Source organism: Diaphorina citri, unplaced genomic scaffold, assembly GCF_000475195.1.
Source record: "Diaphorina citri unplaced genomic scaffold, Diaci psyllid genome assembly version 1.1 scaffold175, whole genome shotgun sequence".
In the NCBI taxonomy this organism is placed as follows: domain Eukaryota; kingdom Metazoa; phylum Arthropoda; class Insecta; order Hemiptera; family Psyllidae; genus Diaphorina; species Diaphorina citri.
Genome location: NW_007377612.1, coordinates 195,354 through 210,732, shown reverse-complemented (window position 1 = coordinate 210,732; position 15,379 = coordinate 195,354). Strand labels below are relative to the sequence as shown.

Genomic DNA, 15,379 nt, shown 5'->3' with positions numbered 1-15,379 from the left:
ATCCTCAGTACTTTTCTCTTTATTTATTTCTCACCTACACTGAAGTCACTATAATAGTACTTGACAGTACATGATTAGCAATTTTGAAATTACCTATCGTGTTTATTATGCACTTCTGTATTCTACTAGCTCACATTTATATCTAAAAGTCTGCTCACATACGTGAGTATGACAGACTCTTCCACTTTATCCACCTCCCTTTTACCTATCTCTAACGTAATTTATTCGCACATCTCTCTTTCTTCCTCCCTCCCTCTCTATCTATATCTCCCTGTCCCTCTCTTTCCTTTTACCTATATCTACCGTCATTTATTCGCTCATCCCCCTCTTCCTCTCTATGTTTCTCACTCTCTCTCTCCCGCTATTTCTATTACTCCCTCTCCCTTCCTCTCACCATACATCCTCCCTATTTTTCTCTCTCTTTCCTCTCTCTCTCTCTCTCTCCTGCTCTTACCATTTGCAAATTTATCTGCCCATACATTCTGCCTCTATTTCTCCCTCTGTCTCTCTCTCTCCCTCTCTCTCCCTCCCTCTCTCTCTCAATTAACGTCAGTGAATTTTACTTCAGGAAATCTGAAATTCGGAGACCTGACAGACCAGAAAAGTGTACTTTTGTCGATTTTTTTTTTTTTTTTTGAAAGGAGTGAAAATTGCGACCAAGTAAGTCCATTGGTCTTCGATGTCACTTTGATCTGTAGCCTTACATAACACGAAACTTGTAAGATGTATAACAATGTATTCCACATGCATAACTTTCCCTAATTCTTTGGGTTACTAATTTATTTCAAACAGTCCAAATCTTATCAGTCAGTGAATGCTTCTCCCTTTGAACCGAAGAACTATTCGCTGTCAATTTATAGTTAGTGAAGAAGAAGAAAAAGAAGAAGCAGAAGAAGAGGAGGAGTAGGAGGAGGAGGAAGAAGAAGAAGGAAGAAAAGAAGAAAAACGGCCCTCGTTAAAGAACAATACCGTAGGACAGAGGTTCTCAACCGGTGGTAGGCGTACCACTGGTGGTACGCGGATACATTTTAGGTGGTACGCAGTCATATATTAATAATAACAATAAAGTTCTCTCTCTCTCCCCATTGAAGATTTGTCTGCCTATACATACTGCATGCAATAATTTCATTTATTTTCCAATGGGTGCTACAGTATTTCCCAGTGGTGTATTATTGTATTAGTGTTTAGAAAAACGTCCTGCCTCCGTGGTGTAGTGGTCAATGCGCCCACCTGGTAATCAGAAGGGCTCGGGTTCAATCCCAGCCGAGGTAGGCAATTTTGTCCTCAACAATTTAGTGACGATGAGGCGAGATGAAAAAATTCTGGTCCCGTCATGAATCACCACTCATTGTTATTTTAAAATTTGATCACATTAAAAATAGTGCCTAATCTATTGTTGTTCTCTCGTGTCTGAAAACCGGTTCAATCCCAGCCGAGGTAGGCAATTTTGTCCTCAACAATTTAGTGACGATGAGGCGAGATGAAAAAATTCTGGTCCCGTCATGAACCACCACTCATTGTTATTTTAGAATTTGATCACATTAAAAATAGTGCCTAATCTATTGTTGGTCTCTCGTGTCTGAAAACGATGGGTAGATACAAAATATGCTAAATTTACGTAAAACATCCGTGCAAAAAGTTCTTCACAATGTCTACGCCTCTGAGAACTAATAACACTGGCGAAAATGGCCTGGTTTACATGTATTATAATACCTCACTAATTCATAAAGTACATTTCACTGATATCTCTCAGTAGAAATAATATCTGCATTCTCTGACCCGTCGATATGGTGAAAAGTGCCTTAAACATGTGACAGAAAGCAGCCAACGGGGATTTGGAGTTTAAGAAAAACTTTTACCCATTTCACACCGCTCGTTTGTCAGAAAATGGATGTTTAGAAAGTTTAAATCTTCGAGGGTTTGAACTTTCGAAACAACAACTCATTTTCGAAGATTTTTTTTTTCAGTGCTCTCATTTTGATGGTGGAGATTTCAGATGTTATTGTACTCAAGTTTATTAACTTCCTTTATTTTTCTTGGAAACAGGAGGACGTTCCAGAGAGATGACTATTTTCTTAATTATGTACTTAGTTACTCTTCACGGATCCAATATTCGAAGATAATTTCGAAGATGGGTCGAAAAATGACGTACGGACTTCATTTCATCCTAAACCGTTATTACTTCATACTAATAATTATGACCAACGACCGATACCTTTTTAACCAATCAGCATCCTTGTATTCTGCTTATCTAAGAAAATACTCCACTCTAATTGGGTAAAAAAGTGTCAGGGTGGGCTAGCATAAGTCTCTCTATTCTGTTTTGTTCCTCAGTTGCTCTTTTTGGAGTGGGCCCGGGCGTCAAAATGGAACACCAAACAGCCCCTGTGTTTGGTGCGTAAATATTTTGGGGACAAGATAGCACTCTATTTCGCTTGGCTAGGATTCTACACATTTTTCCTGGCGTATCCGGCGGTCATTGGACTCCTGTGTTTTGCGTATGGTGTCATGGCGATGAATTCAGACGAGAATACTCCCAGGTAAAACAAACAAACAAAACATACTCTCTTCTCGCCCATCTGATGAAAGGCAAACTACGGGATGGGCATGCATCGACAGACCACACGAGTCTGATGTAGTAGTTGTTTCATCGGTACGAAATAAAAACAGCGGTGAAACAATCATCTAATAAAAAAAAAAAAAACTGGAAGGAGGCTGGAGAGGGAAATTTCATTTTCCAATTAGGTATCTAAAATTGTTTGCAGAGTTCAGAGAAACTATCAGACGTAAGCCTGTAGATTGCATTCCAGGATTTGAGTCGCGAAAATATTATTCTCTCCCTAGCAAAACTAGGAACAGACACCTTATCAGGTGTAGGTATTAGTCAAACGTGAAATTCTTGCTGACATCTTACATGCTCACAGTTCCATAATGTGTCATAAAAAGTACCTCAGGAAAATAATGAAAGGGATTTTCAGTACTTGGTTGTTATGGGAGTCGCGTTAAGGCCATAAATTAACTTAATTGAAGCGATAATGATAACGACAGATGCCATTAGCACTTCATCAGTAGTTTAGAATGCAAGAAACTGCAAGCCATTAGAATGTCATTTCAGTCATTTAATGTGAAATGTGAAGCTACTTGGAGAGTCATTGAGATGGAGGATAGGTACTTTTTACTTCCCGTTACAAGTTTTACCTAGATATTATCTCTTCTTCTTCTTCTTCTTCTTCTTCTTCTTCTTCTTCTTCTTCTTCTTCTTCTTCTTTTCCAGCAAAGAAATATGCGACATTAACATCGCTGGGAACATCACCTTGTGTCCACTGTGTGATAAAGCCTGTCAATATCAGAAACTCGGTGACTCATGCATCTTTTCCAAAATTACGTTCCTCTTTGACAATTCTGCAACTCTCTTCTTTTCAATATTCATGTCATTTTGGGGTAAGTGCAGTTAGCTCATATAAGAGTCAATCACATACGTACGTACGTACGTACGTACGTACGTACGTACGTAAAGTTATGAGGAAAGATATTTCGATAGGATGATTGAATTAGAGCAAATTATTCAGTAGGACTAGGTTCTTTGAGCCTTCCAATCCTTTCATTGCAATTCAATTGAAAAGCCCTTGAAACTTGAATTCAAATTTTGAACTGCTCTCAGCGACCGGAAATTTCGTCTCGCTCAAATTCAATTATGTTTGACGAGAATCAGTTGTACCAGTAGAGCAGACCATTGAGTCAAGTGTCAATTAGACCATGATTGCACAATTTATTTAAAATTCATAAACTCATTTCTCGTTTCACGTTCAATATTCACGGATTACGTTAAATTTCGCAGATAAGCTTAGAGCGGGGGTGTCTATTGCAAGCTCACTGTAGGTATCACGGTATCAGGTTCAGAATAATGTTATGAAAAATGATCCCCTTTGTTTTTGATAGATGTTTGGAACAGGAGTGTTTTAATTTTTCATGAAAGCTCATTATTAAATCCTTTTGTTTTCGGTACACAATTTGAAGAGCGTGTTTCCTACCTTTCAGATAGCTTAATGAATTAGTTCTCTCTAAGGCTGTGGTAACACTGGATCAGATTCATAGTCGTTCAACGTCGCGCGATCGAATTCAAAACTTACCTAGTAGTCTCTTTGCTTGGGTTTCATGAAAAGAGTTATGCTATCGATCAAATTCATAAACTCATTTCTCGTTTCACGTTCAGTATTCACGGATTACGTTAAATTTCGCAGATAAGCTTAGAGCGGGGGTGTCTATTACAAGCTCACTGTAGGTATCACGGTATCAGGTTCAGAATAATGTTATGAAAAATGATCCCCTTTATTTTTGATAGATGTTTGGAACAGGAGTGTTTTTTTAATTTTTCATGAAAGCTCATTATTAAATCCTTTTGTTTTCGGTACACAATTTGAAGAGCGTGTTTCCTACCTTTCAGATAGCTTAATCTCTCTAAGGCTGTGGTAACACTGGATCAGATTCATAGTCGTTCAACGTCGCGCGATCGAATTCAAAACTTACCTAGCAGTCTCTTTGCTCGGGTTTCATGAAAAGAGTTATGCTATCGATTTTAATGAAATGAAAAGGCTTTTCACGGTTTTACTGTTTAAATAGCCGTCGTAGAAGTTACCTCTACAACTACCTGAAAACGACTACTTCCTCTGTGGCGTATAATATCTCTAGTAGCGCGGTCAAACTTTATTGACTTGGCGGGGCGGGGTGATACCGCGCTCCTTAATTCCTTTCCTTTTTCCCCATGGGTCGGAACAGCCACTACATTTCTCGAACTTTGGAAGCGACGGCAAGCTGTAATAGCGTGGGAATGGGACCTACAGAATGCTGAGGATGATGAAGAACCTAGACCGGAGTTTGAAAGCTCAGTAAAAACTTTCCGAACCAACCCGGTCACTAGACGGAAAGAACCTTACATGCCAACTGCTGACAAGTCACTGAGATTTGCTAGCGACGGCAAGCTGTAATAGCGTGGGAATGGGACCTACAGAATGCTGAGGATGATGAAGAACCTAGACCGGAGTTTGAAAGCTCAGTGAAAACTTTCCGAACCAACCCGGTCACTAGACGGAAAGAACCTTACATGCCAACTGCTGACAAGTCACTGAGATTTGCCATTTCCGCAGCATCTGTGCTTTTTATGGTGAGTTGAATTGCATGGACAAGCTACTCGTATAACAAACTACTCTTAGTAAACTAGTAAATAAGCAGGAAATATTTTATAAATTTAATGACGACTTCAACACACGCTTATTTGAAAAAACACCTACACACAATTTCGAATATTTTCCTCTCATTGATCCTTCACTTGACGAGATCAAGGAAGAAAAATCCTGCCGTATTTTTTACTCTTGAAATCTGCACCCTTTTCAATATTCAATTTCAGGGACCTTTAACGTTTGAAACTTCCATTGTGAGTCGTGTTCAAAAATTAACTTTTGCCTCTCTTCTCTTGACAAAAGCGAAATTTTTTGCTCCTAAAAAATTAACAAAGTTCCCTTGGAAAAAAAACTACGAAGTTTTATATCTCAAAGCACAGTTTGGTACTGTAGGTAAAAAAGAACACTTTTTTCTATGACATGAAAAAAACAACAAAAGTTTGGTACGAGTATTATGTTCTAGACAGTCTAGAATATTGCACTTTCTGCAAATGAAGAGTGTAAAAGTTGTTAGAGAACGTTCTGCTTGTGATAATGCATTTTAAAGTTTCTAAGGTCGTTAGTACTTAGGAAGATAAGAACAGGTGAAATTGTGTTATTGTTTAACTAAACCAGAATCAAGACGATCATACAAAATTGAATGGTTTTAGCTCTAATAAAGCAGACTGACCCTTGTAGATGATTTCCCATTAAAGTTTGAATATTTAACATCATTGAACAAAAGCAAACCGAAAGCCGAGATAGAACTTTACGAGTGACATTTTCGTTATCAATGAAAAGTTAATCCCTGTTATATTATTTTCCTGTCAAATTTATGGATTAAAACCCCTTTATCAATTGTTCAAAAACAGATAATACCTTCTCTTAAAACGGACATTTGATCCCGCAATCTTGAATAAATAATTTGACACTCTTAGTTTCGTTTGGAATAACAATATTTTATGATATCGTTGTTGAATCGACTTTTCTTATGCTTGTCCACATCAGTTTTCTACTGAAGTTGTCTATTTTTCCCTATAAGTAGTTTTAAATATAGTCAGGAATAGGTACTGGTAGATTTTTAGTCCCGGAACCACAAAAACAGTTTCCTATATTTTTTCTTTTCAGATCTTGGTGGTGTTAGCAGCTGTGTTGGGGACCATAATTTATAGACTGAGCATCGTGGCTGTCATGTATGAAGGAGGAAACACATACATCAAAACTCATGCCAAAATATTTACTTCTATCTCCGCTGCCATTATGAATTTAATTATTATTATGATTTTGACAAAGGTAAGCCATTCAACTCATTCTTCCTGATAACTCCAACTTATTATCACCTTTTTTAAAAAAATATTTTATTGTAATCATGTCTAAAGAGCTGATGTTACTTACTATTGGTAGGTATTGTTATAATGGGAATAAATGAAGAACTAATTATACATATTTTACTGTATACAGTAGTTTAGGACGTAGGCACGTAGGTTTATGGTACGTATAGTATACCATTGGTATACCCTTGCACTCTCTGTTCAGTTTCCATGATAGAAATTTTATCCAAATAGGTATCTTTATACTACACCTACAAAATATGCCTAGGCAATAGGTACCTTACTAGAGATGTGTAAAGACTGACTGACTGAATTAAAAGACTTGAATCCCACACAAAGACTGAATGAGTTAAACAGTCCCTACTCAAAATACCCAGTCCCAGTCCCAAAACGCCAAAACTCCCAATCCTAAGATTTGAATTCGATTGAATTGAATGAGAAGTTTATATTCTTTTCGGAGTTTTCGGCAATCTCCGTTTACGAATAATAACGAAGAAACAAAACGGTTGTTAAAAAATTGTCTTCATTGTGAATCGGAATCGAACTTACTTCTAGCATTTAGCGAATAATATCTGCATTCTCTGACCCGTCGATATGGTGAAAAGTGCCTTAAACATGTGACAGAAAGCAGCCAACGGGGATTTGGAGTTTACGAAAAACTTTTGCCCATTTCACACCACTCGTTTGTCAGAAAATGGATGTTTAGAAAGTTCAAATCTTCGAGGGTTTGAACTTTTGAAACAACAACTCATTTTCGAAGATTTTTTTCGGTGCTCTCATTTTGATGGTGGAGATTTCAGATGTTATTGCACACAATTTTAGGAATATTTATCTAGAATGGAATGGGATAGAATAGAATGTACCTAGACCTTTACAAGCATACCCTGTATAGGCAGGTTTTATGTATGTTAACCTATTCTGCCGTGCTAAGCGTAAACGCCGTATGTCAAAAAACCCTACTTTCGGGAAATCGAGTTTAAAAATTTGAATCTATACGGCAAACATACGTTTTTGACATACGGCAACACGTTTTAGTGGTTTAGGATAAAGAAAAAAATACCTATAGGATCAAAATTTAGGATCATAGGAACCATTTGGCACCAAAAATCAAAAATCGATTTTTTTGACATACGGCATTTTCGCTTAGCACGGCATTATTATTGAACTAAGTCCTCTGAGCCGGAGGATAGGTACTTTTTACTTCCCGTTACAAGTTTTACCTAGATATTATCTCTTCTTCTTCTTCTTCTTCTTCTTCTTCTTCTTCTTCTTCTTCTTCTTCTTCTTCTTTTCCAGCAAAGAAATATGCGACATTAACATCGCTGGGAACATCACCTTGTGTCCACTGTGTGATAAAGCCTGTCAATATCAGAAACTCGGTGACTCATGCATCTTTTCCAAAATTACGTTCCTCTTTGACAATTCTGCAACTCTCTTCTTTTCAATATTCATGTCATTTTGGGGTAAGTGCAGTTAGCTCATATAAGAGTCAATCACATACGTACGTAGGTAAAGTTACAATTCTGCAACTCTCTTCTTTTCAATATTCATGTCATTTTGGGGTAAGTGCAGTTAGCTCATATAAGAGTCAATCACATACGTACGTACGTACGTACGTACGTACGTACGTACGTAAAGTTATGAGGAAAGATATTTCGATAGGATGATTGAATTAGAGCAAATTATTCAGTAGGACTAGGTTCTTTGAGCCTTCCAATCCTTTCATTGCAATTCAATTGAAAAGCCCCTTGAAACTTGAATTCAAATTTTGAACTGCTCTCAGCGTCCGGAAATTTCGCATCATTGAACAAAAGCAAACCGAAAGCCGAGATAGAACTTTACGAGTGACATTTTCGTTATCAATGAAAAGTTAATCCCTGTTATATTATTTTCCTGTCAAATTTATGGATTAAAACCCCTTTATCAATTGTTCAAAAACAGATAATACCTTCTCTTAAAACGGACATTTGATCCCGCAATCTTGAATAAATAATTTGACACTCTTAGTTTCGTTTGGAATAACAATATTTTATGATATCGTTGTTGAATCGACTTTTCTTATGCTTGTCCACATCAGTTTTCTACTGAAGTTGTCTATTTTTCCCTATAAGTAGTTTTAAATATAGTCAGGAATAGGTACTGGTAGATTTTTAGTCCCGGAACCACAAAAACAGTTTCCTATATTTTTTCTTTTCAGATCTTGGTGGTGTTAGCAGCTGTGTTGGGGACCATAATTTATAGACTGAGCATCGTGGCTGTCATGTATGAAGGAGGAAACACATACATCAAAACTCATGCCAAAATATTTACTTCTATCTCCGCTGCCATTATGAATTTAATTATTATTATGATTTTGACAAAGGTAAGCCATTCAACTCATTCTTCCTGATAACTCTAACTTATTATCACCTTTTTAAAAATTATTTTATTGTAATCATGTCTAAAGAGCTGATGTTACTTACTATTGATAGGTAGGTATTGTTATAATGGGAATAAATGAAGAAGAACTAATTATACATATTTTATTGTATACAGTAGTTAGGACGTAGGTTTATGGTACGTATAGTATACCATTGGTATACCCTTGCACTTAAAGTCTTTTTATAGCATTATCTTCAAGACTAATGTATCTATTATTCAGACCAAAGTTGACGAGAAACTACACAAACTTTATTTGCATATGAGACATGTGTCGACAGATAAGCATTAACATTAATAATAGAAAGTATGAAATGAAAAGAAAAAGGAGGAGATAGCTAGATAAATTTTATCCATAAGACTCTCTCTACTTTCTACGAGAACGGGAAAAGGTAGAACAAAAAAAACTCAACAATTTATCAAAAGTGAATTTCAGGAAAACAAAAGGCGAAAATAAGGTTGAAATTCGATAAGAGTACCTACATACATAACTCGTACATACTACCTAACGGAATATTTGATATTACTTAGCTTCAGGCAAAAAATAAATAACAAGCTGGGCCCGCCCCTCCGGAATTTTTTAGCCCGTAGTTTATTCGACCGTGGTTAAAAAAATCAGTACTTATGTACCTACGTAATTTGTTTAATATTCAGTTTATTATTATTATTGATTTGATTTTTGGTTTTTTGGCTTTATGGTTCTGCTGGATAACATTGTACACCACCATTTTCGTGTTCCTGGTAAAAAGACCTTTAATTTGATATATAGGTCGACCAGGTTTGGATAAGTCCTTCTACGGGGACAGAGTGACAGACAGACGACACCGAAGCGAATACAATAGCCCGTCCACTATACCTTTTGTTATTACTATCGTAATAATAAAGGAAGGACGGGCTAAAAAACAAGAGGAAGGGGAAGAAAAGGCAAAAGAAGAGTAGGAGAAGATGATGAATACGAAGAGGAAGAGGAGAATGAAGAAGAAAGAAGAGGAGAGCAAGAAGAAAGAAGCAGGAGAAATGTAAAAGTTAACAATATTTACTAATGTACACGCGAAATATTGTATACTCAGTGTTTTGGTGTTGGTTACACAAAATATAGTTACATAATATCCGTAGGTATTATTCGACTACATACGTTCAATGAGCTGTTCTCAGCATTTTATCGAATTGTAGCTTTCGATGTAAAAAGGATTGATAATTTCACAATTTTGAGAACGTCTCCATTGGTAAACAGTAAAACGCGTGGTGCATTTTCACAAAATCAACACGTCAAAATTATCCGTAGAGCTCTAGAGAGCTGGTGCTCATAGAATAAAAATTGCTCATGTTTTCCCAATGAATAGCTAGGTATATCCAGTATTCTTCGTACGAACGAACGGACAAATAAAAACGTATACGAGTACTCAAATTCCGTTGGTCCTCATTTTTCCTGCTCTATGACTTTGAAACATCACACAAGTAAGCGCAACTGATCTATTTGGTGTAGATACCCCCCCCCCCCCCCCTCCCACTCTCATGGATAACAGCAAACCCTTGGATTGTCGGTTTTTCCCAGCTGTCCAAGTTATACGAACTAATATTGACTGGATATACCTGACTCTCTTTCAACAGGCTCAAGAAAGACAACCCTTTTTCTAAGGTTCAAAGGCCGAAGGGAAAAATAAGGAAACACGTGCTTGAAAAAAAAGGGAAAAAGATAAAAGAAGCGAGTATGAAATTAAAATTCTACCCAGCGCTAAAGATAATATAGGTACCTTAGAGAAACCATTGGATAAGAGAGGAAGGTTTTTATACAGCTCTGAAGCCCTTATCCGGAACTGGAGACGTTTTTGTGGGACAGTGAAAAAGATAAAAGAAGCGAGTATGAAATTAAAATTCTACCCAGCGCTAAAGATAATATAGGTACCTTAGAGAAACCATTGGATAAGACAGGAAGGTTTTTATACAGCTCTGAAGCCCTTATCCGGAACTGGAGACGTTTTTGTGGGACAGCAATTATTTTATTGCAGAAAACGCAATGAACTTCGAACTTTTTTTTACGTCCTATTAGGTATCTAGGTATGTGGGATATAGAATGTTTAAATGCCTGTATTTATGTACATACGCTACTTACTTTCTCTTTTCTATTAACTTTCGTTTTCAGTTTTACCACCACCTTGCATTGTATTTAACAAATTTGGAAAACCCAAGAACCCAGACAGAATACGAAAACAGTTTCACATTCAAGATTTTCGTGTTTGAATTCATGAATTACTATTCTTCTCTCATCTACATTGCGTTCTTTAAGGTATGTTGGTTTTATTAGTTTTGATAATGATGTTACTAATGGAGTACTGGTGCATTACTTTTGATCGAGATGATTATAAATGTTGGTACCTATTAACTTATGGTACTACATTGTTACAGCAAAGTTCTTATGATACATAAAAGTAGAAAAATTATTAATTTTTTCCAATGCTTTGCATCGAAAAACTCTGAAATACCTATTAATGATACTTTTTTTTTCTGTGGGTATGTGCTGGTACGAATCTCTAAAATCTTATATCCTGTGAGCTTATTGGATGATACAAACTCATAATAATCATGATACATAAAAGTAGAAAAATTATTAATTTTTTCCAATGCTTTGCATCGAAAAACTCTGAAATACCTATTAATGATACTTTTTTTTCTGTGGGTATGTGCTGGTACGAATCTCTAAAATCTAATATCCTGTGAGCTTATTGGATGATACAAACTCATAATAATAAAAAATCAGAAAATCACACTAGTTTTTGAGCATTGAACTGACTAGAAAATAGAAGGATGAGATAATTTGATAAAATGCTGAATCTGATGGCTCATAATCTTCACAGAAACAGCTCGTAAACACAGTGTCCGATTTACGATAAAATATTTCGTGTAGCGAATTCCGGATTTCATTTCTCACATCACGACCATCACGTAGAGATATCATTTTCTCCAGATTTTGCTGAAAAAAAAGCAACATTCGACCTTATTTTCAGACTGCGGAGATAGAAGGACTTTTGTCGTCCTTGCAGAATAAGGAAATAGGTATAATTTATCTATGCTTCTATTTATTTCGTTCATATTTACATAATTATATGTTGTCACCAATTTACCACTTGAACCTTTTTCCCTAGGGAAGATTTTACAGTCATCCGGGCGACAGTCTGAACAGAAACCAAATGCTTTCGAAACTCAAGGGGGACGTGTGTGACCCCGCAGGCTGTCTGAGTGAACTGTGTATTCAACTTGCCATCATTATGATTGGAAAACAATGTTTCAACAACTTCCTCGAATTTGCAAATCCGTAAGTGGACTATCTTTACTGTATTTAGCTAAATCCCTTTTGTTTTATTGTGTACCTATTTCACATGAATATAATTACTATCTACTATTACCTATTAACTAAAGGAAATGATCTACCCCTCAGGGACCTTATGATATTTACAAATTTACCAGAATCCAGTATTATCTTTAGCCTCTAACTACTGTCAGCAGTTAGAAAACTGTGAATCTTCGTAAAAGAGTAGTGAAGGAAATAAATTTTCATGACGTAACATATAAATTTCCCTCTTATAAATATATTGAGAGCTCAATTTCGCTGAGAGCTATGCTAATGAAAACTTGCGATCCGGGTTACCGGAACATTAAATTCCTAGCAAATGTAAATGAGCAGATATATTTCTTTAGCTCTTAATGTTCATTACTATAAGTACTCATCTTTCTTGATGCAATATCTTCCTTTATTAAACTAAAGAGCAATCATGTGATACCTGTACCTATTATTTTCATCCTTTAATTCAACGGATGGATGCATTTTTTCAACTTTACTTTATTTATATCTACCGATATTAAAGATATTGTAGGAAAGTATTTCCTACTACTTACTTTTACAATTTTTTACTTTCTAATAGGTACTCACTTTTTACTTTCCTTTTTTTCAGTGCTGTTGTTAACTGGTGGCGGAAAAGATCTCAAATTTCTCACACCAAGGACAAAACTAGAAGATTTACCAGATGGGAACAGGACTACCAACTTCAAGATCCTGGGAGATTGGCATTGTTTGAAGAGTACTTGGAAATGGGTAAGTACCCAAAGGTTTAACTGGTAATTCCGGATTAAAAGTACATTTTAGGTACCTAGATAGTAGGTATACATAATAGGTAGGTTGCAAGAGTGACTTATGTTGATATTCATAGCGCTTCTATTCGTGTTCTTGAATTTGGTTGGAGCATAGCTAGGTAATAGGTAAAAAAGTTTTTGACTCAAAACTTCTGTTTGCAAATTAACTTTGAGATTTTAGATGTTCAAATTTCGTTTTCCCCATCTTCTTGTTGTTGGCAAAATAAAACCACTGTAACGTACAGAAAAAAATGAGCACAGCGCGCAACGATGTTCTTGCATTTAATTATTTTTCAACGTTGCTAAAGTTTTATAATTTATGTGAAAGGAAATTTGAATTTTTTGCTTGGAAAAAATTCAAAAACAAAAGTTCACAATGTCACAATAATTACATTATGAAAGTTAGTTACTGTATTGTTTTCCTACTTACAAATCACATTTAAAGTATTGCATCTTTACTTAGTTTCCACGTTTTTGACTGAAAGACTAAATCACGAAAATAAATACCTACTCAGTTTACCTTACGGTAGGAACACAATCCTGTAATAATTCTGAGCTTGAAGGTAAAAGCTTAAACTGGAGCTTAAGAAGCAGTAATATGCTTGGAAAAAGTATGCCACCACCCACGTCGAAAGACTCCAAGTAATGCTCTTCAACCTTAACATCCTCATTAAATTTTCTAATCCTAAACGAATACGGATAATGCGTCTTTACTGAATCTTATGTTCTTATGTGAAGGTAGGTAAATTTAAAATTTCAAGTTTATACTCCTTACTCTCTACACGCTTTGATATTCGACATCACTTCAAAGGAATATGAGATGAATATAAACTTGAATATTAAACTAAGAAATTTTAAAATTCCACTTCAAAAGTTCAAACTCCTTCTAACTTTGCTTAACTACTGGATATTCAACATCAGTAGAGGCTTTATGCAAAAACAATATTTGCGGTACTTCAGTACGGTTATTTGACGAGCTAGTAGAACGAATTCAACTTTTCATAATCAAATTACGAAACGAGAGCGCATCAATTGTCATCTAGGTATTTGCAAATTTTCCCATGTTTGATTTTGGGAAAAAGCGAAGTCATTAGGGATTTGATAACCAAATTTTGATAAGCGAAATAAACGGATTTGCATTAAATTGCACAGTTTGAATTCATCTTTTAGAAGGTGGTTAAAATTCTATGAATAATGATTATGGGAAATAACGCTAGAAAGAAAGTTTAGAACTTTTCTCTATAGCTCTATTTTGAAGACAAGTTGGCTTTTCTTAGAGTCTAAAAATGATGAATTGAAATATTTCCAACTGGTTAAACTGACGATTAATCTTCAGCCAGACTTGTATGAGTTGATAGACCCTTTTACTTATTTTAAATACCTACCCAAATGTAATCACTTAAAATTGATGCGGGAATTGGGCCTCGTAATAAAAGCACATCCACTAACCATCATTCCATGTTGTGTGCTCTCTTACCAGGGTCATTCACGAGGGGTTTTGATACAATGTAACACAAAACATACCATTATTTCCATATTCATGCAATATGAAAACACATTTTTTTATAGCTACTTCTTCACAATAAAACTATGCATTATTTTCCAATTGAATTTTTTTCTTTTTTTTTTTTCAAATAGTGCATTATAACATGATACCTATTATTCAGTTTTGCTTTCCCACTGTTCTTCTTCCGCTTTCCATTTGAGTGCCTCGCTGAGAAAATAATACGTCAACATTTATGGGGAATTCAATATCATATTTAACTTCATAGGGTAGCTACATGGTTAGGTACTGGTATGCTTTTTTTATTATTGAACATCATTTTTTCTTATTAGAAAAAAATTGAGTACTTTAGCAGGTGAGAAATAAAACCAGTCTACACTAATGCATCAAAAGGTTCTAAAATATCATCAGAATTAAATTAACAATAACTTTTTTAAAACTTTTTAAATCGAAAATTTCATTAGTCATATAGTTCCGAATCATTTAATAATCACGATGAGAAATAGTAGTCTACATAGTCTATAAGATAAGAGTAGGTATACCGACGAAGGTGCCTTAAACGCCTCAGAATATACCTCACTTACCTATACTCGTACTGCTAGGACAGGGGTTACCAACTAGCGGCCCGCGGGCCACATGTGGCCTGCCAGACCATTTTTGTGGCCCGCGAAGCTTTTAATGATTTGTACAAACACTCCTAAATGTACAAAAAAAGCAGTGTTCAGGTACAAATAGGAGAATACTTTTTGAAAAATTTCGACTGCGGCGCTCAAAATTATATCGGACTACATTTCTGAAAAGGTGGGGGGGGGGGGGTGGTAAAAAGGAGGGAGTGGAGGTTG

At 35.8% G+C, this 15,379-nt stretch overlaps 1 protein-coding gene across 1 annotated transcript in view; it reads left to right on the top strand.

Annotated features, from left to right (window-relative positions):
* LOC103505450 (anoctamin-4) overlaps positions 1-15,379 on the top strand; it is a 46,913-nt gene that overhangs the window by 14,817 nt on the left and 16,717 nt on the right. Inside the window, exons 7-14 of the mRNA XM_026820790.1 lie at positions 2,335-2,540; positions 3,275-3,441; positions 4,777-4,934; positions 5,102-5,161; positions 6,285-6,449; positions 11,049-11,192; positions 12,049-12,218; positions 12,856-12,995. Coding sequence (XP_026676591.1) covers positions 2,335-2,540; positions 3,275-3,441; positions 4,777-4,934; positions 5,102-5,161; positions 6,285-6,449; positions 11,049-11,192; positions 12,049-12,218; positions 12,856-12,995 — 1,210 coding nt within the window. The remainder of the gene's footprint in view (positions 1-2,334; positions 2,541-3,274; positions 3,442-4,776; positions 4,935-5,101; positions 5,162-6,284; positions 6,450-11,048; positions 11,193-12,048; positions 12,219-12,855; positions 12,996-15,379) is intronic.